Source organism: Lissotriton helveticus, chromosome 10 (genome assembly GCF_964261635.1).
Source record: "Lissotriton helveticus chromosome 10, aLisHel1.1, whole genome shotgun sequence".
In the NCBI taxonomy this organism is placed as follows: Eukaryota; Metazoa; Chordata; class Amphibia; order Caudata; family Salamandridae; genus Lissotriton; species Lissotriton helveticus.
Genome location: NC_136071.1, coordinates 684,769,188 through 684,793,313, shown reverse-complemented (window position 1 = coordinate 684,793,313; position 24,126 = coordinate 684,769,188). Strand labels below are relative to the sequence as shown.

The window sequence follows — 24,126 nt, the reverse complement described above, 5'->3', positions numbered from 1 at the left end:
AGATGTACAAGTTACTTACCTTCGGTAACGATGTATCTGGAAGAGACGATTCTAGCCGCAGATTCCTTCACGACCCACCCTTCCTCCCCATTCTGCGAGGACCCTCTGCTTAGGTTTCTGCAGTCGCCTCCCTCCGAGTGCCTTGTCTTCTGTGAGGGCCTTCTTTGGCTCTTTCCCTCTGTTGTTAGAGTTTCTGATCCCCACCTAGTCTTCTTCGTTGGGGGTTCTTTTACCTGTCCTTGACCTCCTGTTCCATTCAGGTGGCACTGTAGTCTGCGGATGGATTACCTGTCCTTGACCACCACCTCCTTTCAGGAGGTATGGCCATCCTTGGCGGTGTAGTCTGGGGATGGATTACTGTTGCTCCTCTGTTCCGGGCTTGTGGCCCTTCCCCTTGTGGTTGCAGACTCTCTTTCTCTCTCTCTTTCTGTCACAGCTCTTTCACATGCTTGTGCCTTCAGGATGGTTCTCGCCTTGGCTTGCAAGTTGGTTCCATGGAGTGGTGCTTTGCTCTTTTCTTACTATGGCTTCGCTGCTCTGGCCTTCTGGTGCTTTACTGCCACCTGGTGCTTTCGCCTTGGCTTGCACAAGTTGTTCCTCAGAGTGGTGCTGTGCTCCTTTCCTGCTCTGGCCTGCTGTCGTCGCCTTCTGGTGCCTTGGTGCCACCTGGTGGTGTTTCTCACCTTTTGTTTCTCTCTAGTTTGTCTCTCTGTTTATTTCGCACACTGTTCCCATGCTCTCCTCAGTTTTGTTGTGATGGCTCCACCTTGTGGTGCGGAAAAGTTCTCTGAAGCAAACTGACGTCAGCTCGCTGGGGTGGGGCTTCTGGGACCTTGCTGACGTCACGCCCGCGGAAGACGTCTGGGCGGAGTCATGTGGTACCGCGCGCAGAAATGCTGGGCAAGAAAGTTTTCCGGGTCCAGTCTCACGCCTGGGGATAATTCTACTTTAAGGAATCTGCGGCTAGAATAGTCTCTACCACATACATTGTTACCGGAGGTAAGTAACTTGTACTTCTGTTTCCTAAGGTGTAAGGACATCAGGGTGCACCCCCATCTTGCTCGTAGTTCTCCATTGAGGAGCTGATTCCACAGCTGAGCCCGATCCATCCCAAACTTCCAGGTCCCTTAGCAACTTCACAACATAAAGGATTTTCAAGGAAGCTATGTTACCCTGGCTGCTTCATCTGGTGCATCTTTGAGCCCCATGGATCTGCAGATGCCTCCAGCTGGGTCACCGCGAGCGGATCCATCCTCGGCGAAATGTGTCTCTCCTGATCCCACTTCAACTCCTGAGCCGACTCCACACCCGATACCTAGATCCCCGCTGGTTTCTAACACATCAACATCTGCTAGATACTGTTCCTATTGTCATGTCCAACTCCGAACCGAAATCGTCTCAGCCAAGGTCGCGTCCTGGAACATTTCTGACATAATTGGGCGCAGTTCATTTTGATCCTTACAAAAAAGTACCTTTACCTAGAATATGCTGTCCAACAACTTTTGGGATCAGACTCAAACCGATGTCAACCAAATTTTGACAGAAGAGATGTTGGGGACTAATTACCCACTCAATATGATAACAATTTATGTTTGGACCTACTAGAAGGCAGCATATTGGACACTTACCTTGACATGGGGTTAGGTTCACCCCCTAGCCCTTCAATGGAAGAGAGAGCCTCATTTGCTGTTGTCCTCAGACGAGCAACTGAAGTCCTGGATTTACAGTATGTTATGTTATGTTATGTTAAAACTATATTTCTTGAGCGCACGGCTACCCAGAACGGGTGTCCCGGCGCTTTGGCAGAGTCCTAAACACAACCAAGAAAAACCCAGAGGCAGAAATACTGTAGACCCACTGGTTAGGCGGAAAAGAGGAACGTCTTAAGCTCCTTTCTAAAGGCCAGGAGATTGTTAGCCTTCCGGAGTGACAGAGGGAGCTCATTCCACAAACTAGCCGCCATGAACTGGAAAGACCGGCCACCCATCCGCACGCGTTTGATCACTGGTACCTCCACTTTAGCCAGGTCAGCAGATCTCAGACTCCTCCGGGGAACGTAAAAAGCAATCCGCTTCCTAAGGTAAGCTGGGCCAATACAGTGGAGGGCTTTAAATGCCAACGTAAGGACCTTGAACCTAATTCTGCAAGCGATAGACAGCCAATGCAGCCTGCCGCGCAATAGAGAGGCACTAGCTCTCCGTGGAAGGCCAAAGATGGCTCTGGCCGCCGAGTTTTGGACAATTTGTAGTCTGGATACCAGATATTTAGGCAGACCTGAGAAAAGTGCGTTAGCGTAGTCTAAACGCGAACCCACGAGTGCTTGCACAATGTTCTTGCGATATTGAAGGGAAAGCAGTGGGAGAAATTTCCTCACCATCTTCAAAATGCCGAAACATTTCCCCGCCAAGCCCGTGATGTGGGGACGAAAAGAAAGACTGTCGTCGAACACCACACCCAGATTTTTGACTTGGGCAGAGGGTTTCTCAGGGGGGAACATGCCGGAAGGCCACCACGATTTCCAGCCAGGGTCCTCCGCGCAGCCAAAAAAGAGCAACTCGGACTTATCCGAGTTACATTTCAGGTTCTGGTGCTGAAACCATGCAAAAACAGCACTCAGGCAGTCTCTGATTCTGTCGCCATTAAAAACCTCTCCCTTCCTGCAAGTAAACAGGAGCTGGGTGTCATCAGCGTACGAGATGACCCGGGCTCCAAATGCCTCCGCGACCTTCGCCAAAGGGGCCATATAAATGTTAAATATGGTGGGGCTCAAGATAGATCCTTGAGGCACCCCCACCTCTAGCGAAGGCATTTCCGCGGAGAACGGTGGAGCCCAGATCACCTGTCGACGGTCGGCTAAGAAGGATTGAAACCAGTCCAACACCGTCCCCCGCAGTCCTACCTCCCTGAGTCTTAGGAGGAGGCCGGCGTGTGGGACGGTGTCGAATGCCGCCGACAGGTCCAGTAGGACCAACATAGCCTTTCCCCCAAGATCAAGCGTTTCCCTGATGGCGTCGGTCACCTCCACAAGAGCTGTCTCCATACTGTAATTGGCACGGAAACCAGATTGGGAGTCATGCAGCAGTTTGTTCTTCTCAATAAAGGTGGTAAGAGTATGCTGAACATGTTTCTCCGCCACCTTCGCCAGAGCAGGGAGGAGGGAGATTGGTCTATAGTTGGCCAACTGTAAAGGGTCAAGCAGAGGTTTCTTAATGAGCGGGAGAATAAGAGCATGCTTCCATTCTTTAGGGACCACTCCAGAACTCAGAGACATGTTGAGCAGGGGGTTCAGCAAGTTGTTAATAGCTGGCGCCACCGAGCTCAGGCATTTCGCCGGACACGCATCCAAGGGGGATCCAGATTTCAACCGGGAAAGCAGCTCCAGAGAGGAATCGCAGGATAGCGGGGGGAACGTCGAAAGCGTGGGCGTCAACTCGGCTGCAGCAGGTGGAAGGACCTTCAGATCACTTTCCACAGCTGCAGCCACTTCCGGGGACCCCACCCGATCGAATGAGTCCTGAATCCTACGGATCTTATCCACAAAGAAGTCAGCAAGCTGCTTGATCCACTCCTCTGTATGGGAGTGTACTCTAGCGGCCGCCACCGGCTCCACGAATTCCTTCACAATTCGGAATAGTTCCCGGCTCGTATTATCCGCCTGGTCTATTCTATGCTCGAAGTAGATCTTTTTAGCTTCGGCAATCTGTCTGTGATAAGATTTTATCGCGCCCCTGTACTTCAGTTTCTCCTCAGGCGCATATCTGCGCCGCCAGAGTCTTTCAGATCTTTTGCAGTCCTGGCGCGCTTTCCGTAGAGTAGCGGTGAACCAAGGAGCAGAGTCCTGGCAGGGGGCTGTCCTGACCGGTTTCCGGGGGGCAAGCTCCTCGAATCTTGTCCGAAGCCAGTCCTGGACTAGCGGCAGGTCGACTTCTAAGTTCCCAGTCGTAGTGCAAGGATGTGCATGGAGTGCGTCAGCGAGCATATCAGCTGACACCAGGTGAAAGGCTCTAGCTTGACGAGACCCGTCCTTATAAGTTCTTTGACTAGTCTGATGCTCAGCTAACAACACGAAATTAATTAAATAATGGTCGGACCATAAAACCGGCAAAGGGGGAGACACCTTAATCGGTACAGAGGAGAAGATTAAATCCAGCGTATGCCCTTTCACGTGCGTTGGACTGTCGATGAAAGAGGCCAGCCCGAACATCTCGGTGATGTCCCGTAATTTAGACGCATCAGCGTCAGTTGTCGAGTCCATATGCAGATTTAAGTCGCCCAGCAGTACACAGTGTGCCGAACGCATACAGGGTACTGACAGTGCCACCTGTAGATCCTCGAAAAACGAGCCTATTGGCCCTGGAGGTCTATAGATCAAAATCCCTGTGCAGGTATGTGAAGCAGACAGCTGGAGAATAAAGCCCAAAGCTTCACAACCAGCGATGTTATCTACAGGGTAGGAGGTGCATACAAGGGACTTGTCGACAACTAGGGCCACCCCACCGCCTCGGCCTCCCGTTCTGTCCCTCCTTAAGATGGTGAAGTTGGGGGGAAGGGCACTAGCGATGTCAGGTTCAGAGCCCGCCCCCAACCACGTCTCTGTCAAAAAAAGACAGGAGATTTTCGAGAGCGTAAGGAGGTCCCAAATCTCCAAGGAATGACGCGCCAAGGATCTAGTATTTAACAAGGCACACTGACATTCCAGGGGGGGGGAGGGGAGAGCGCGAGGTGGAGAAGATACGGGACGCCAAGCACATCCAGGACACCCTTTGCCCAGGAGCCGACCACCAGGGAAAAGACAAATACAACCGCTCCTGGGGGAGCGAAGCGCAATTAGAGCGGCCGCACTGTACCTAATCATCCTAGAAACCTACCCGAGATGACAGAGTCCCGCCTCGTCCGCCTCCGAGACGCTGACGGGCGCAGACGGGCTGACTCTGGCGTGACTCCGGCGCTGAGGAGGCGTGTCCGCAAACGCGACCGCTAGCGCGGAGAACGACCGTTTCCTTAAGTACAGGAGACTGGAGCGCTCTCACCGCTCTCGCCCCCTCACCCAATATGGCCGCCGTGGAATCTGTTTGCTCTGCACCTCGATCTTCAGCCCTAAAGTCGGCTGGGATCGTCAAAACAAGGCGAAAATGGTGCCAAGTGGGTGCCAGGTGTGCTGAGTGCAAGCAGTGTGAAAATTAACAATTTAGAAGTAAAATTCGGCGATTTTTAAAAGTATAAGAAACGTTGCACGCAGTAGCTCTAAATTGCTCCTAGCGTGTTCTGATGACAAACAAAGTGTTGGCAAGGCTCTAGAATCTCGCGCCTGCCTCCTAGGGGCTCCTTAAGTACAGGAGACTGGAGCGCTCTCACCGCTCTCGCCCCCTCACCCAATATGGCCGCCGTGGAATCTGTTTGCTCTGCACCTCGATCTTCAGCCCTAAAGTCGGCTGGGATCGTCAAAACAAGGCGAAAATGGTGCCAAGTGGGTGCCAGGTGTGCTGAGTGCAAGCAGTGTGAAAATGAACAATTTAGAAGTAAAATTCGGCGATTTTTAAAAGTATAAGAAACGTTGCACGCAGTAGCTCTAAATTGCTCCTAGCGTGTTCTGATGACAAACAAAGTGTTGGCAAGGCTCTAGAATCTCGCGCCTGCCTCCTAGGGGCTCCTTAAGTACAGGAGACTGGAGCGCTCTCACCGCTCTCGCCCCCTCACCCAATATGGCCGCCGTGGAATCTGTTTGCTCTGCACCTCGATCTTCAGCCCTAAAGTCGGCTGGGATCGTCAAAACAAGGCGAAAATGGTGCCAAGTGGGTGCCAGGTGTGCTGAGTGCAAGCAGTGTGAAAATGAACAATTTAGAAGTAAAATTCGGCGATTTTTAAAAGTATAGTACTACTGAGGTGAAATCTTGTCTCGTTATCGAATTTTTGCTGCCTGGGCAGGCTTCGACCAAGCTTTTTCTCCAACTCAACAAAGCCCTGACCTACACACTTATGGGTACCTGGGCTAAGCCTCACTCTTGTCTACCTGTGAATAGATAGGTAGCATATTGCAGACCTGCTCCGAGTTACTCTGCTTCCCTGACACAGCAACCTACACCTGAGAGCCTAGTAGTTCAGGCATTTAGTAGCTGGATTTATCTCAACTCATCCATTATGACAACTCCCTTCCCCCTGACGGAGAGTTGAAGAGAATTTAGGCATTCGGGTGCCTGATGTTCTCCATTCCTAGCCTTGCCCTTCACTCAGTCAACACCAGTTTTTTGTTGGGTAGGTAGTCTCCCACGCATTATGGGACATAGTCTCAGAGATGTTACCAATAATCCCAGAGGTATTCCGTGTCAGCCTGGTGCAGACTATTCAGGATGGTGTGTATGCAGCTAAATGTGTAATAAGATAAGGAATGGACACTACTGATTACTTAGGCAAGCAGTCTGGATTGGCATGGTGTTCTGGCGCCACACATGGATGAGACCCACAGGCTTCTTGGGTGACGTTCAGGTGTTTCTTATGGATATGCCTTTTCACAGTTCTCGGCTATTTGGTGGGAAGGCGTATTCCACGTTAGACCACTCAAAGAAAAGCAGAATCACAGCTGCTTGCTTGCTCGGTCTCTGTATGCCCGCAAACCAGTATTCTCAATCATTTTGAGGCCTCAACATGAGTTTTGCATACAGGCAATGCTGAAGCCCACCGCCCCATTAAACTCACACCTGTCATTTTGAGGTGGAGGATCCAGTAGACTGTGTTCATGCCCACAAGAACAGTGAACCTGTCAGTCTCCTGTCCCTCCAACAGCAGCATTCAAGCTGATTTAGTTTGCCCCTAGCAGCACACGTCCATCCAGTAGAAGGCAGAATCATTCATTTCTTCCTGCGGTGGCAGACCATAGCATCCGACAGGTGGGTACTGCAATGGAGATATGACATGCCATGCCAAAAAAGGGCTGAAACCTTCATCCTGTTTTAGATTTCTCGCAACTCAATTCCTTCCTGCAGAAGGAAAAATTGAAGTTGCTCACACAGACCTATGTTCTATCTGCCCTGGATGAAGGAGACTGGATGATAGTGTTGGATCTGCAGGATGCTCATTTCCATATTCCCGTCTTGCAGTTTAAGGTGGGACTGGAGCTTAATATGCTTTCCTCCAGCCTCAGTAGTGCCCCTTGGGTGTTCATGGAGGTGATAGATTTAGGTGCTGCATATCTTTGGAGGTTGGGGTTACCAGTCTTTCTCTACCTCAATGACTGGCTGTTGAAAGTAGGCTTGCCACAGTTAGTCATGGACCACCTCCAGATGATGACCAACCTCCTGTCATAATTTGTGTTCACCCTCAACATGCCACATTCACACCTGGCTCCTGCACAGAGGCTTCCAGTCATCAGAGCCTTCTGGATGCAGTTAACCAAGCCTTCCCTCCGCATCAACGAGTCTAGAACATTCGATATATGATTCTGATGTTTGAGCCTTGGTCCTGGGTTTCAGTGGGGGTGTCTCTGAGGTTTATTTACCCTATTGGATTCCTGCATCCTGCTTGTTGATTATGTCATATGCAGGCGTTGCAGTGGGATCTAAAGTCTCTGTGAGCCTATCATCAAGGAAACCTGCTTGATTCCGTCCAGGTTTCAGAGGAGAACTGCAAAAGATCTGGAGTGGTGGCTGATAGACCACAGTTGTACCAGTGGCAGACCCCTCTCCCTATCCCACTCGGAGCTGACGGTAGTTAGATATGCCTCACTGCTAGGTTTGGGAGGTCACCTGGGAGAGATGAAGATCAGAGGGCTCTGGTCTCTGGCGGGGACCCGTCTCCACATAAACCTTTTGGAGTTGCATGTCATTCATGTGGCATTGAAAGCCTTTGTGATGCCCATCAAGAGGAGACTGCTTTAGGTTCTCATGGACCAAACCACCGCCGTGTGTTATTGTAAGTGTGGTGGGGTCCTGGGCCCTGTGCCAGAAAGCCGGGCGCCTCTGGGATTCGCCGAATCATCAGTACATTTCCCTGGTCGTGCACCACCTGGCGCGAACTTTAAACACCAGCCTGCAACACCTAGTGAATCACGAATGACAGTTACCAAAGTAGGTGACGCATGGAGACTTCCGACAATAGAGATAACCCTGGCTCCATTTTTTCACCACCCTTGGGAAGGCGTAGGGTCAGCACTTTTTCTAACTGGAGTTCCCAAGAAGGCTATCTCTTGGAGTCACATTCTGCCTAGAGTGTAGCTTTTATGCCGTCCCACGGCTACCTCTCCTGCTCCAAGTTCTGAAGAGCAGAATCAACCGGGCCAGAGTCCTAGTGGCTCTGGGTTGAGCCAGGAGAATGTTGTATCTGGAGCTTCTGGGCATGAGCATCAGTCCTCCAGTCATGCTGCCCCTTCAAGAGGACCTTCTTTCAGAGCAGCAGAACAGGGTCATGTACTCAGGACGACGCATTCGACTTCTCAATGCGAGGAGATTGAGCGGTGGCAGTTGACTACATTTGATATCTCTGTGAAAATAGCAAATGTCATCCTTGCGACCAGGCGTCTTTCTACAAAGTCTGTTTACACCGGACGCTGGAACCAGTTTGTGGGTTGGTGGGCCTTCAGAAAGAAACTTAAAACCTGGATATATAACCTGCCAGACTCATATATGTTTGCTGCCATTTAGCACTCCTCTGGATATTCCATGGAAGCTACTTTTTCAGTGCCAGGATACTCCTTCCTGAGCGACAGTTTGCGCTCTATAAATACCTGTTTACATTACATTACATTACATTACATGTGTCTTAGTTAGGCACAGTGAGAAAAAGCTACCATTTTAAACATGTGCACGTTTCTTCGGTTGCCCTCTCTTTCATACTATGACTTTTAACTCACATTTGTGTGCATGACAATGCAGGATTAGTTTCTCTGAAACTGCTTTGCTTGCAAATTCCACGTAGTAACAACATTATCACATGTAACCACACTCCTCACTACCCTTCCTCCTCTCGGTTGAGTGACCTCTTTTCCGTCTAAAAAAGGTCCCAAATTATAGATCTGCACACTGGCACAGATAACTGGATTTGGGCTCCACTTCAGTGTCAAGAAAGAAACTGATGTCAGCACGCTAGGTTAATGCTTATATGCGACTCTAGCTGTAACTTACGGGGCATATAGAGGTTGACTCGGAGCTGCACAACCCCACCTACTGCAGTGCAGGGGCTATGTTGAAAAATCTTTTGGATCCAGTCTGGTGCCTGGGAATATTCTAAACGTACGGAATCTGGGATTAGATGGACTATCCATCAGAAAGAGCATTACTGAAGTACGTAACTTGTGCTTTTGCAGTAGTCTTATTCTAATTTCTTAGCATTACTTTGCTTGTGGGATGGACTGTACAGCTCTCCACTCAGGATCTTCATGGACACCATTCAGGCCTTTTGATTTTACTAATAAAATAGATATAAATAACATAGTTATCGGTGCTTTCAGACAGCCTTCTTCATCCATTGGTCATTCACATTTTTCTTCCCCGAATACAACATGTAGCATGAGGCACATGGTCAGCCCACTTCAGCCACTGGTTCCTTTCTCTGTGAGTAATGACATTTTGCCAAAGCATTATAGTGTCACCCACAAAGAAAGTAGTTTCTCTCAGTGTTAGGGACTTGTTTTAAATGAAATGCGTGAAATTCAAGAGCTCTATTATAAATATATCGAGCATCATATGAAAATTCACGAGTTAAAAACATTTTTAAATAATGCAGTACAGGTCTGAATTTCTGTGCTATGCCACTAGTTCAGCTCTCATAGTTTGGCTGTGCTCAGTTAGCTACTCCTTCCTAGCTGCCTTCTGGGAATTTACAGGAACTAGCTTATGATTCATATCACCACAGGGGCAGCAAACAGTTAGTAGAAAAAAACGTGTGGTGGAAATAAAGAGCAACCTTCAGAGAAGCAGCTGGACATGGCAGCCCTAGAGATTAGCTCCGGAAATTAGTGCTGGACCACTATAAAAAGGCTTTTGTATACTTAAAGGTTTATTGGGGAGGTTTATTGACCATTGCAACTTGTGTCCGCAATCTTGGATCGATCAGTTACAAAATAAAATAGTGCTTGCGTCAGTCTGTAGGTGTTTGCACACTTAATGGCAACTGTGCACGCTTACAGAATGACACATCCATCACCAGCGACTTTATCATCTTGCCTTTTTTTTTAACAATACCAAAGCACACCAGCATAAAGCATTGTTCTTACTGATGATTTACAACATCCCCAGGAAACATTGGCAAAGTTAGTAGGCCCTTTAGGTGAGATCTGTTGACTTTCTGATGGCTTGTTTTTTTTTCTCAAATGAAGGGTGGGTTGCAAGAAGGGTTTCAATGTCATTTAAAGAAAAGAAGGCAAGGACTGTCATTTGAAAGTTGGCATAGTAACAAAGACAGGTCTTCATTTAAAAATAGGGCTAAAATATAGACAACTTTTTGTTTCCTAAATTCTTTCAGAAGTAATGTATTTATGCTGCATATTACCACATTAAACATAGACCTGTTGACTCTGGCAGTACTTGTGTTTTTTAACTTTGAATCAAAGTCCTGTGCACACGTATTAATTATGGTGAGGTTCCGGTGTCAGAACCTAATATTTACAACAGTGCTGTTGGTTTGTGGGAGAACGAGACCGCGTGTGCCGGTGTAAATCCACCCGTATCCTGCTATACGTGACGCGACCGCCACATACCACCCCGGGAGAACAGATTTCCCCCAACTTGGATGTACCCGTCCAGAGTTGCCGCCGTGTCTCCATTAGGGACACCAGGGGTTCCTGTGTTTTTCACCTATCCTCAATATAGAACATTTTCTCACTTGCCCCGATCCGGGTGGATTCACACCGGCACACGCGGTCTCGTTCTCCCACAAACCAACAGCCCTGCAGAGTCACATCTGTGACCCGGCGTGAGGAAACACGTGTTGGCTGGTTTGTTTCTTTGTACTGATCAAATTGAAATACAAACTCTTTTCACATGAAAATCTGATGTCGAGCTCCGTTATTTACCAATGAACACTGTTGTAAACATTAGGTTTTGACACCGGAACCTCACCATATTTAATACGTGTGCACAGAACTTTGATTCAACTGTGTTGTGTGGGTCTTTATCCACACACTTGCTGTTGTTTTTCTCTTGGGTTTGTTCCCCCTGACCTGTTTGCACCGTGGCCTTATGATATATGTTTTTGGACTTAGAAAACGCACACGCTTGAGCGCCATTTCTTCCTGAACTTAATCCAAACCCATCACAGTGATTCATGTTTTTTAACTTTGTTTGTCATTTTCAGAATCGTGGCGTGTACATGTTCCGCTTGGACAATGACCATGTTATTGATGCAACTTTAACAGGTGGTCCTGCGAGGTGAGTGCAGTTGGAGAGCCTTGTGCTCTCTGGTGATAGCCTCATTATTCTTATGCCATTGTTTTTTCTTATTATGCATTTAGTCCTCCATAAAAGGTGTCCTCTAGTAGTAGCATCAACATATTGTATTTATTTTTATTCGTTAGCAGAACATGATGAACTTGTTGTCTTTGATCACCTGTGTTTGCATCTTGAGAAAGGCTAGTCTCTGCTTATCATAGAAATGGCATGAATGTACAATAACCAGATTCCCGCATATTTTTGACATTAATCCCCAACTCTCGTTAGTGCTGCTATAACATTCCATCAGTTGTTAAAATCAGCAAAGGTTTGATGGTAACAACGTGCAAGTAACTGCATAAGAGAAGGTAATAATACACTCTCTGCTAGATTTTGTATTTCTCCATTAAGTTGAATTCATCATTTAAAAACATTATTGAATGTTATGGGAAAAATGAAGGCATAGTTCTTACAACAATGGTAGTGTGTACCATATAAAAAATGATACCCTCAAAAAGGAAGAATAGATTGTAATATAACATTTGTAAATCGCCTAAATTATGTTGGTTCTTGAGTAATGTCTAAGATAAGCATATTACTATTATTCTAGATGATAATAAATTGGCCAACATTGTCTTTAAACCAGGATTGGATCCGGAGAGATGGAAGAGGATAAGGTGTTAAATCCTTCTGCATGTTAGTGAATATCTCCGCTATTTCCCAAGAGATAAAATATTTGTCAGTGGGGATGCCACAGCTCAGACTTGTTTGTCAGTCTCTTGAGAACCTTTTCACAATATTTCAGAATAGCCAAGCACTTGCTGGGAAGGGCTACAGAAATGGTTTCTTGATGACTGTATAACCAATAGTCCAACACACCTTGGTGCATTTTGTGCAGTGACCTAAGTACATCCTATGTAGTTATTTAAAAGAAACTGTCTAGGAAATATTGCTAGCTGTCCACAAAGACTACTGTATGTCTCTATTTCTCTGATGTCCATGAGGGCACATTGGAAATCAAGAGGTTAACCCTTCTTTAACATCCTATAAAATCGTATGCACAGAGCTGGGGATGTGGAAAGATTATTTGAGATAGTATGACGTTCCAATTATCTGATGGGTCATAGAGAGATGTTCCATCATTTCGAGCATGGGTGGTAAAACTGGAAAAAAGAGGCGGAGCAGGAGCATGGTCTGTTGGTCAAGAAACCTGTGAGTCCACCGTGCCCTTTAAGTGTTATGGTCTAAATGCACAGTGCCTGCCTGCTTGTTTGAGCTTCTATTCTGAAGGTGTGTGTCCCAGTTGCCCCAGGGCTAAGCTCTAAACTGGGTGCAGGAGCTTTGTCCTCTGCAACCTGATTGGTGGCTGAGTTTGTGGTGAGCCAGACTATCTAGTGCACATTCTACCTGTAGGTGACACGACAAGAAGTGCCTGTCTGGGAGACGATGAACAGCATATTTGATGAGATAAGACTGGTCCATTACCAATGATGTCTTGGTAACGGAGAACTGCCTGACCATGAAACAGTGAAGGACTAAATCAAAGGTGCTGCAGTCTTTAGATCTGGAAGCAGACTTGGTGCAGAAGCTAATAGTGCGACATCTGGTGGCGTTGAGGCAAAGGGCAACACGTTTTTCATAGGAGTCACTGTCAAGATACCCTGTTATTACTAGTTTGAGAGATGCCTCATTCTTCCTGAAAAGTGGGTAAAGAGTACACACTATCAGTAGCTACGGACTAGAAAAAGGACAGCATGATGACCACTTTTGTGGTGATCTTAATGATACAAATGCTGGAATTTAACGGGTAGAATGACGCAGTATGTGTGTGAGACAAAACCCATTGCAGAAGGACGAAAAAGCCATCCACTGATAGAGATGAGGGTGCTAGATAAATGCTGTTCTGAGACACAAACGTGAACGGCAAAGACAGGATATTAGCAGCAGCAAAGGTAAATAAATAATTGTCTTACGAAGGCCACAGAAAAAAAGACAAAGCTTGAATGCAATAAATAAGAAATTTCTCATCCAAGGAACTATTTTAGGTGTACTATATCCACCAAAGCCGAAATTCAGTCACAGTTGGACATGCTGCTGAACGGATATAATTCCTGACTAAAAAATCAAAGGGCATGAGGGCAATTAATTTGAGGCTGAGCGTTGTAGAAAAGTGCCCTTATCTGAAAGGGACACGTTAGTATTAGATTCCTTACCTTAGAATATCCCCAGGCGTCAGACTGGATCCGGAAACTTTTGCGTAGCAGTACCCTTGCGCGTCGGTAGGCGTCGTCTGTGGCTCCGCGTCCGTCGTGGGCGCCGTGATGACGTAGTCGGAGTACTTAGACGCCGCCTCCGCGTGCTGACGTCAGTTCTTCTTTTTTCCGCGCCAGCAAGCGCAGATCTGGAAAAAGCAGTAACCCTAGTCAATTTTTGACTAACTTTTTGATCGATTTTTGATCATTTTTCGAAGTCTTTCGACTCCGATTGGTGCCGTAGGGATGCCCGGCTTTAAGCACTGCGAGGATTGCGACCGCCTGATGTCGGTGACGGATCCTCACCACCTGTGTTTAACTTGTCTAGGCGTCGATCACGACGACAAGGCCTGCTCCGACTGCCGAGCCCTCTCTTCGAAAGCCAGGCGGGAGCGGTCCCGCAGGCGACTCGAACTCCGGCAGTCGGTCCCTCGCCGCGAGAGGTCTCGGTCCCACGGGAGGTCGAGGGACAGGTCGCGGGCTCGGAGCCACCACAGCTCCGAGAGTAGGCCGCACTCCTCCGGGTCGAAGTCGTCGTCAGGTAAGAAGCACAAGAAGTCCAAGAGGCGTCATCGCTTTGCGGACTCCCCCCGACGCTCGCGCGATGCGGCCGGGGGTTCGGGTGACACCGCCCACGCGGCTCCGTCGGAGTCGCGGGCGCCGCGTTCAGCTCCACACCCTCCGGTCCCTGGGCTCAACGCGACGCCGGAGGAGATCGAGCGCTTCCTCATGGCCATGAGGAAACTCTCTCCTCCGACGGGCTCTGCGGCGCCTTCGGGCCCAGCGGACCCGTCTGGGACCCCTAGCGGGTCGGGGGTTTCGGCCTTCGGGCCCGGCGCCGCACGTTCCCGCTCTCCCGACGGCGCTGGCGCCTTCGGGCCCGGCGCTGCGGGGTCCAGTTGTCCCGGCGCCTTCGGGCCCGGCACCGCGGGACGCCGCTAGACCTTCTTCGGGGTCTGGATTGTCGCCGGTGGACCTTACGACCTCCCCGGCGTCGGACCATCAGGTGTCGCCTCTGGCGCCGTCCTCGGGCGGCGCCGTCCCCGATGCCCCCGTCATTCCTGTTCCGACGTCGGGACGGCCCAGATGGGTGCCGCTCCAGACGTCGTTTGGGGAGTTTCACTTCTATGAACAGGCCCCATTAGTTGAGAACCCTGAGTTTCAAGAGATGGGTGATGAAGAGGATTGGGAGGGGTCTGAGGACCCTCTGACCAGAGAGTGTCAGTCTCATGAGGACTGGGCAGGAGACCTTGGGGAGGCCAGTGGCCTGGACACCTCTCCAGACACTGGTTTTGTCTCCCCTCCTACCGTGGCTTCGGAGGAGGGGCTACCTACAGTGTGGTGTTGATGAGGGCTGCCAAGGCCTTTTGCCTTGAGCTCCCCGTCGCGGCCGTGAGGACTAACCTCCTCACTGAGGTCCTTAAACCGCAGTCAAGCTCGGCCGTGTCTCTGCTGCCCTTTAATGAGGCCTTGACCGACGTTCTTCTGGGCACTTGGTCCAAGCCCGCTACGGGTTCGCCCGTAGATAGGAACGTGGCCAGACGCCACCGCCCCGGGCGACCCATGTTTCCTGTCCACCCACCCTACCCCCGAGAGCCTGGTCATCCAGGCCTCTAATTCCCAGACCGCATTTCCGTCGGCACCGCCGGACAGGGAATCCAAGAGGTACGAGCAGTACGGCAAAAAGATATTCTCGTCCCTAAGTCTGGGACTGCGGTCTTCCAACACCGCATGCCTCTTGGGCCGCTACACCCACTCTCTGTGGGATACGGTCGCGGAAGTGCTGCCAGAGTGTCCGTTGGGGTACGGGCCAAACTCGGCCAAGCCCTTATGGAGGGCCGGGATGCAGCCAAATATTCCATACGGTGTGGGCTGGATACCACCGACTCACTGGGTAGAGCGATGGCAACGACGGTGGCGGTCAGACGCCACGCCTGGTTGAGGTCCGCCAACTTTTCGGCCGATGTCCAGAACACATTGATGGACATGCCGTTTGATGGCCGTCGCCTCTTTGGCGACAAGGCAGACCATGCGCTCGAGCGCTTTAAGGACTCCAGGGCTACGGCCAAGTCCTTGGGCCTCTCGGCCCCGCGCCAGCAATCGGCTGCCTTTCATTCCTTTCGTGGCCAGGGAAGGGGTGTACCCACACGTGCTGCCAGCCACGCTCCGCAGGGTAATACCCAACGCGGTGGCGGCCGTGGGAACCGGCGGTCGGGGACAACGGCGAGGTCAGTCCACACCTTCCCCCGCAGCATCCGCCTCAAAACCCTCCTAGTCCGTGCTTTCAGGCCCATGTGACGCCAGTGGGGGGCAGGGTTCGCCACCACCTCCTCCACTGGCGCACCGTCACTTCGGACAGGTGGGTGCTGCAGATCGTCCGAAGGGGCTACTCCCTCCCCTTCGAGGCGACTCCTCCAGCCATGCCACCGCAGAACTACCGTGTATCAGGGGATCATTTGCGACTTCTGCAGGAGGAAATTACGGCCCTCTTGGCCAAGGGGGCCATCGAGCGCGTCCCTGGGCCAGAAGTAGGGTGTGGTTGCTACTCCCACTACTTTCTGGTACCCAAGAAGGGCAAAGGGGGCCTATGCCCTATCTTGGACCTACGGGACGTCAACGGCTTCCTCCGGAAGGAGAATTTCAAGATGCTGACACTGGCTCAGGTCCTAGCTGCCCTGGACCCAGGAGACTGGATGGTAGCGTTGGACTTGCAGGACGCTTATTTCCACATCCCCGTCCTGCCGGCCCACCGGCGCTACCTGCGGTTCACGCTTGGCCACGAGCACTTTCAGTATACCGTGGTCCCCTTCGGCCTTACCAGCGCCCCACGGGTGTTCACGAAGGTGATGGCGGTGGTCGCAGCTCATCTGCGCAGGTTAGGGGTTTCAGTCTTCCCCTACCTCGACGACTGGTTGTTAAAGGCGGGCTCGCCCCAGACAGTCGTCAGCCACCTCCAGACTACGGCAGATCTCCTGCATCGGCTGGGGTTCTCAATCAATGTGCCGAAGTCACACCTGTGCCCCTCTCAGAAGCTCCTTTTCATCGGAGCGGTTCTCGACTCGGCGCAGTTTCGGGTTTATCCACCCGAGCAGCGGGTCTGGGATATTCAGGCTCTGATTCCCCTCTTTCAGCCGTTATCCCGGGTCTCGGTCAGGTTGACGCTCCGGCTTCTGGGGCTGATGGCCTCCTGCATCCTGCTGGTGCATCACGCCAGGTGGCGGATGCGGGCTCTGCAGTGGGACCTGAAGTTTCAGTGGGCCCAGCACCACGTCCTGATCTCGGAGGGCACTGCGAGACAGCTGCAGTGGTGGCTCACGGACCGCGATTGGGTCAGCGGCAGATCCCTCTCACTTCCCCAACCGGAGCATGTAGTTGTGATGGATGCGTCCCTCCAGGGCTGGGGAGGCCACATGGGAGAGGCGGAGATCAGAGGCCTCTGGTCTCCGGCGGAGGCCCGGCTCCACATCAACCTGTTGGAGTTGCGGGCGATTCGTCTAGCACTGAAAGCATTCCTCCCCTCTGTTCGGGGGAGTGTAGTGCAGGTGTTCACGGACAACACCACCGCCATGTGGTACTGCAACAAACAGGGCGGGGTGGGGTCGTGGACCCTTTGCCAGGAGGCTCTGCGCCTCTGGCAATGGCTGGAAGGCCAGGGCGGGACCCTGGTGGCTCAACACCTGGCAGGTTCTCTGAACACCAGGGCGGACGAGCTCAGCCGTCGGTGCATGATGGATCACGAATGGCGTCTGAACTCGGACGTGGCGCAAGGCCTCTTTCAGCAATGGGGAGAGCCTTGGTTAGATCTGTTCGCCACCGAAGAGAACGCGCAATGTCATCAGTTCTGCGCGTTGGAATTTCCAAGGCGGCACTTGCTTGGAGACGCTTTTCGTCGCGAGTGGAGCTGCGGTCTACTGTACGCCTTTCCGCCTATACCACTTCTGCCCAGAGTGCTGAAGAAAATCAAGCGCGACCGGGCCCAAGTCATCCTTGTGGCTCCGGACTGGGCTCGAAGGTACTTGTATCCAGAGCTACTCAGTATGTCAGTCGATCCCCCGGTTCGTCTGCCTCTTCAGGAGGACCTTCTGTCGTAGCAGCAGGGGACGGTCCTCCACCCGAACCTGTCCAGTCTCCACCTCCATGCTTGGAGATTGAGCGGCGACAGTTGAGGCCATTTGACTTGCCTTCTGAAGTCTGTAACGTCATTCTGGCAGCCAGGCGTCCCTCCACAAAGTCGGTATACGCCCGCAGGTGGAACAGATTTGTTGCATGGTGCACAGCAAATGTTATGTTATGTTATGTTATGTTAATTGGGCTCTTCTATAGCGCAACGGCTACTCACAATGGAGTGTCCCGGCGCTTTGGCGAAGAGGACCTTTATTGGAAAGGAAACATAACTGAGAATAAAAGACATCACAATTCCTAAATAAAAAGCCATGTTTTTAATGCCTTTCTAAAAGACAACAGACTAGGGGCCTGTCTAAGAGCAATCGGAAGTTCATTCCAAGCACGTGGGGCCAGGTAATGAAACGAGCGCCCCCCTTGTCTGGCTCGTTTGATGGATGGAACGCGCATTTTGGACAAGGAGGCGGAGCGAAGAGCTCTGCTCGGTTGGTACAAGGCAAGGCGCTTTCTGATATACCTAGGGCCCAAGTCATGGAGGGCCTTATAGGTTAGCGTCAAGCTTTTGAACAGCACCCTTTTGGCTATAGGAAGCCAATGCAATTCCTTCAGCAAGTTTGAAGCGCTGGCTCGTCTAGGAAGACCGTAAATAGCCCGAGCAGCTGAGTTTTGCACAACCTGGAGTCTCCTTACAAGATATTTAGGAAGACCTAAATAAAGGGCATTAGCATAGTCCAGGCGCGACCCTACCAGTGCCTGGACAATAACCCTTCGATGATTCACAGAAATCAAAGGGAGGAATTTTCTGAGCATTCGCAGGATACCAAAGCACTTCCCTGCAAGACAGGCTATTTGAGGTCCAAAAGTCAACTCATTGTCAACAATGATACCAAGATTTTTAGCCTTGGTACTAGCATTGGCAGGAGGAAAAAGATCCTGAGGCCACCAACTTTTCCAGTTTGGTTCAGAGACACACCCGAAAAAAAGCAGCTCCGATTTGTCGGAGTTGCATTTCAGGCCGTGTCTCTTGAACCAATCAAAGACTGCTTCTAAGCAGCCTCTGATACGGGTCCCATCAAACACCTCGTTCTTATTCTGAGTGAACAAGAGCTGGGTGTCATCAGCGTAAGACACGATCTGGGCGCCAAACAACTCCGCAAAGGCTGTGGATCCTCTTGCTGCCCCTCTTTCTGAGGTTCTTCTCTTCCTTCTTTCTCTTGCCCAGCAGGGCTCTGCTCTGGGCACTATCAAGGGCTACCTTTCTGCCCTTTCAGCCTTTCTGAGGCTGCCTGATCAACCTTCTTTGTTCAAGTCCCCTATTGTAAATAGATTTCTTAAGGGCATCACACACACGTTTCCTCCTGTTCCGTTTGTGATGCCTCAGTGGGACTTGAACCTGGTTCTTACATTTCTTATGTGCGCTCCCTTTGAGCCACTTCACAACTGTCCTCTATGCCTTCTAACTCTGAAGACTGCTTTCCTGGTTGCCATCACCTCTGCCAGGAGAGTGAGTGAGCTCCAGGCCCTTTCTTGTACTCCGCCTTTCTTTTCTGTCCATCCGGACAAAGTGGTGTTGCATACTAAGCCATCTTTCCTGCCCAAGGTTGTCACGGCCTTCCACATCGGGCAGTCTATCACCTTGCCAACCTTCTTCCCGCCACCGCATCCCTCTAAAGAGGAAGAGCGGCTCCACCGTCTGGACCCAAAACGTGCGCTCTCATTTTACTTGGATTGCACACGCCAGTTCCGGGTGGATGACCAACTCTTTGTTGGTTACGTGGGCGCGAAGAAGGGGAAAGCGGTGCACAAGAGGACCATCTCCCGGTGGATCATCTTGTGTATCCAGGCATGCTACTCCTTGGCTAAAAAGGAGCCCCCTGTTGGATTGCGGGCTCACTCTACCCGAGCCACGACGACTACAACTGCCCTGGGCCGGGGAGTGCCCTTACAAGACATCTGTCAGGCAGCTACGTGGGCATCGCTGCACACGTTTGCAAGACACTACTGCCTGGACAGCCAAGTCCGGAGGGATGGCTTCTTTGGCCGTTCTGTCCTCCAGGACTTTCTGGTGTGATTATTGGTTCGCAGACCCACCACCGGGGTTGGTATTGCTGGGTTATCTATTCTAAGGTAAGGAATCTAATACTAACGTGTCTCTTTTAGATGCACAAGTTACTACTTGTGTAACGATATATCTGTAAGAGACATTAGTTAGTATAAGATTCCTTACCGACCCACCCATCCTCCCCGATATCTAGGGTTAGGGTTTACCCCTTTCAGGGCCCTAGTTTCAATGGCACCAGTGTTGGTTTTTTGACAGGGCTCTGCGTTTCTGGCGCGGAAAAGCTGTGTCTAAGACCTGACGTCAGCACGCGGAGGCGGCGTCTAAGTACTCAGACGACGTCATCACGGCGCCGACGACGGACGCGGAGCCGCAGACGACGCCTACCGACGCGCAAGGGTACTGCTACGCAAAAGTTTCCGGATCCAGTCTGACGCCTGGGGATATTCTAAGGTAAGGAATCTAATACTAACTAATGTCTCTTACAGATATATCGTTACACAAGTAGTAACTTGTGCTTTAGGTCTCGCCTACGTAGCACGCATGCGCTGCATAGGAGAAAACCTTTAGGAATCAATTTAGTTTTTGGCCCACAAACGTGCATACGTTGCATTGCTTTCAATGGCAACGCGTGCATGTTTGGCGATTCCCTTGCGGGGGCGAGCTTTGAAACCATCTGTTTGTAATTAACAGTGACCTCACATATGAAACATATTTTGATGCAAATTCTTTAAACGAAGGCACCAATAAGACTTTGACCTAGAGATGACCGCAAGAGTTGTTCCGTGCAAATGTTGGTAACCTGAAGTTCCCCATGGTTTAAGATTACCACACGAAACAAAAGCCCTTGTTCATGTGCGCAGGTGGGTTGCTCGTGGCCAAGAAAGGAACAGCCCCTGCTTCTCAGCCTGTCTCATCCCTGAGAAAGCAGCTGCGGTTTGCATTTAAAATGGAGCCCACTGTACAGTCCGGCTCAATGCACTGCCTGCAGCGTGCACGCTTCCTGGTCCTGCAGCAGGAACACGTCATCATGGAGACACCACGTGAACCATGCTGGATGGGGCGTACGAGCCACTGTGAGGAGGAGCAAGGCAGCTCGCGCCTATGGCAATGCCCCGAGGGCTTCGTTGCTGTGTACTAAAGTAACCTTTCCCCTACTTTCCAGGGGAAGGCCACGGGCTGCTGGCTGGATCAGCAGCTTTACAACCACTACTACTCCTGGTCAACAAAGCCCATGCCGCTAATGGCTCCTTTTACCTGGGCAACTCTCAAAAGCCCTCTTTGGTCAACAAATACAGCCTTGAATAGGACAAACACTAACAAGCAATGCAAGCATACGGTCACAAGGATTGGCCAATACACAAAGGCCAGTAGATGTGTGTGTTGACACAACAAACACCAATAATGGCCGTTGATCAAAGCCTGAAATTTGAGCAAAGCAGTTTTTCCCCCTACGACAAAAATGAGGCACTCTTTTGGCAAGGTAAATGTGAAACAGACAAGAAATCAATCAATCAATCATCCACTCTCCACTGGAAGTGCTCGATTCGGGGTCCTATTCTGAACCACTGTGCAGTTTCAACCCCAAAGCATTCAACTACGGATAACAAGATTCGTTTAAGCAATGGGATTGATTATTCAGTGTGGTCCAGTTAGTTGGGAGGGACGATAGAATCGATGCTTCATTTTCAGGGTAACCGCTACTAACATGCTCCTATCTGGAATAATTACAAGCGAATTCATCCTGCGCTCCTATCCTGTAAATGAATCCATTATGAATGGACACCCCTGGATCAATGTTGGTCAGTGGTGATTGTGCACTCTACTCTGTTAAGAGGTCGTGGGCCTGATGGCAAACAACTGTACTTGTATACAGCAATCAAGGACTTCCCTCCCGTCCAAAATTCTGAAGTGACAGTGCTCCCTTTCCACCTAGACACAGAACGGCCCCAGGTTTCACCTGTGCACGCTGCAGCTTTAAGAAAGTAATATCAGTAACTTAGAACAACCTCAAATGTAGCACTGAAGCCAGGCCACAATAGCAAGGACTCGATAAGAACACTGCATCCTCGCATATTAACAAACGCATACCAGTGAGTAGCAACAGAGACATGAACCTCACATCAGACAAAAATAGAAAATCAAAGACCAAGTTTGAAACAGAAAAAACAAATAAAGTACATCTGAACAGCATACATCAGATAAGATAACCAAATGCATAGAAAAACAAGGCTAGAGCAGTCTACAACAAACGTAAAGTCCTCAACAACCAAAACATCTGGTACTAATGACTCAGACATACATAACAAGCATTGGTATTGCCAATAAGTCTCGCCTTTGGGACCTTATAAGTGTTTAGCCATGCAACACTTGATGTTGTTGCACCAAGGATATTGTGCTGGATAACTAAACACTTATAAGGTTCCAAAGGCAAGCTCTATTGACTATTCCAATGCTTGTTATATTGGCATCTGCCATCCGCCCCTCCTACCCCCCTCCCCCACACACCTTTTGCTCCAATGCTCATGGTTATGACTCTGAAAGTGCCCTGGAGGCTGCTGCCCAGGTCCCAGTGCTCTGTTCCTAAAACAATATCTGTGAATTGGTAACCCTAATTGGCAAAGACTTTAACCCTCTTATAAATGCCTAGAATTTGGTACCAGTGGTACCCACGGCATAAGTGTCAAAGGAACCATCAAGGCCATTAGCACTGTTTGTGCCACCCTGAGTGACTCAAGTAAACTACTGACAACAGGCCTGCCATTGCAGATTGTCGGAGCAGCATAAACCGCTCAAACTCGACTTTGCCCTCACCATGTATGTCAAAGCCAGTGCACTATTTTTAATGTATGCCGGTCGCCCCATAAATAAGTCCTCCTAAGCCCAGGACTCAGGGTGCCTTATATTAAAGGTGTGGACACCTAAGTGCAAGCTTATATGTCCCTATAGGGACCTTTACCATCAAAGGCTACTTTAAGTGAAAGACGCTCCATAGCGCTTGGGCAAACTAGAGGTTGGCAGCTCCATTATAGTACCGCCTAAATATGTTGTGTTTGGTATCAAACAACATGCCTCATCACCCCTGACAGTAATCGTGTTTCAAGGATGTGGCATGCATCCAGGTGGCTACCTTAGAGGTTGCCCTCCTGGTTGCCCCAGTCTTACCTGTGCTCTGGCTGCCAGCCCGCAGCTGCTACCACCAAGACAGAAAGTCATCGAGGGAATGGGAGCAGGGAGATGGGTCTGTAGTTTTTGAGGTCAGCGGGGTCAGCTGACGGTTTCTTCAGGAGGGGGTTGACTTCAGCGTGTTTCCAATCGTCGGGGAAAGAGCCTGTTGCCAGGGAGCTGTTGATGGTGTGTCGGAGTAAGGGTGCGATGGTGTTGGTGGCTCTGTTGAAGATGTGGTGGGGGCAGGGGTCCGTGGGGGCCCCCCCGAGTGAATTGATTTCATGGTCTTCAGTGTGTCTTTAGTGGTGAGGGCTGTCCAGCTGTGTATCATAGGTTTCCCAGTGTCGTGGGTGGTCAGTGGAGGTTCTCTATGTTGCTTGTCTTGTCAACATTTCTGCTACTTAGACTGAATAAAATGACCAAGGACTACATTTGAAGTGGCCAAAAAAGCTTTGTCCTTAAAATCTCCAATTTGGAAGCGGATATTATGTCTGGTGGGCTATGTGAACCTGATATGGACCTATACTATAAGGCCGATCACATTGCGCATTTGGTGCATATCTTTTCAAAAGACCTGGAAAAACTGGACTGGGTGACAGTAGAACAGCACACTTTAGGTGGGAACGTTGATCGTAGCTTGTTTCGCAAAGATGTAAATGTATCTGAGTTAAAGACCCAAATGCAACTGCTTGGACAAGCACTAATCTGAAATAAAATTGCAGTTCAAATGAATGAAGCCTCAATAGCCTGGAAAGAATGATCAGACAAGGGAGTCCTCTTGCTGGGTCAACTGCTGCTTGCTAAGTACATGAAGCTGTTTACAACTCTCTGGGGCAAAATTCACTCAGACTCCCAACAGCGATAGATGTATATCCAGCTAAGTCACTGTCTGGCACAGGCCCTCTCACTATTAGATGACCACCTCCATGACTCATCAGTTCATGAGTATGATGGAGCAGTCGCAAAGGGGTAATTCCTGGTCTGTATAGGACTCTGCTTGAAGAAATCCACTCCCAACCTCTGTGTGTGCATCTTTAGGTTAAATGGCAGCATAAAGCAGAGGAACAGTACTCCGAGTCAGACTGTGTTGACCTGCTTGAGAGCCATGATTGTTCCTTTTTTTGGACTTGGACTCCTCAAAAATTGCTAACAGCCAGTCTCATCCCTG

General features: G+C 50.0%; 1 protein-coding gene across 15 annotated transcripts in view; it reads left to right on the top strand.

The window, feature by feature from the left end:
- KMT2C (lysine methyltransferase 2C) overlaps window positions 1–24,126 on the top strand; it is a 1,799,940-nt gene that overhangs the window by 1,732,332 nt on the left and 43,482 nt on the right. For all 15 annotated transcript variants that reach the window (XM_078663231.1, XM_078663229.1, XM_078663237.1 and 12 more), the window contains one exon: window positions 11,284–11,357. In XM_078663231.1, coding sequence (XP_078519357.1) covers window positions 11,284–11,357 — 74 coding nt within the window. The remainder of the gene's footprint in view (window positions 1–11,283; window positions 11,358–24,126) is intronic.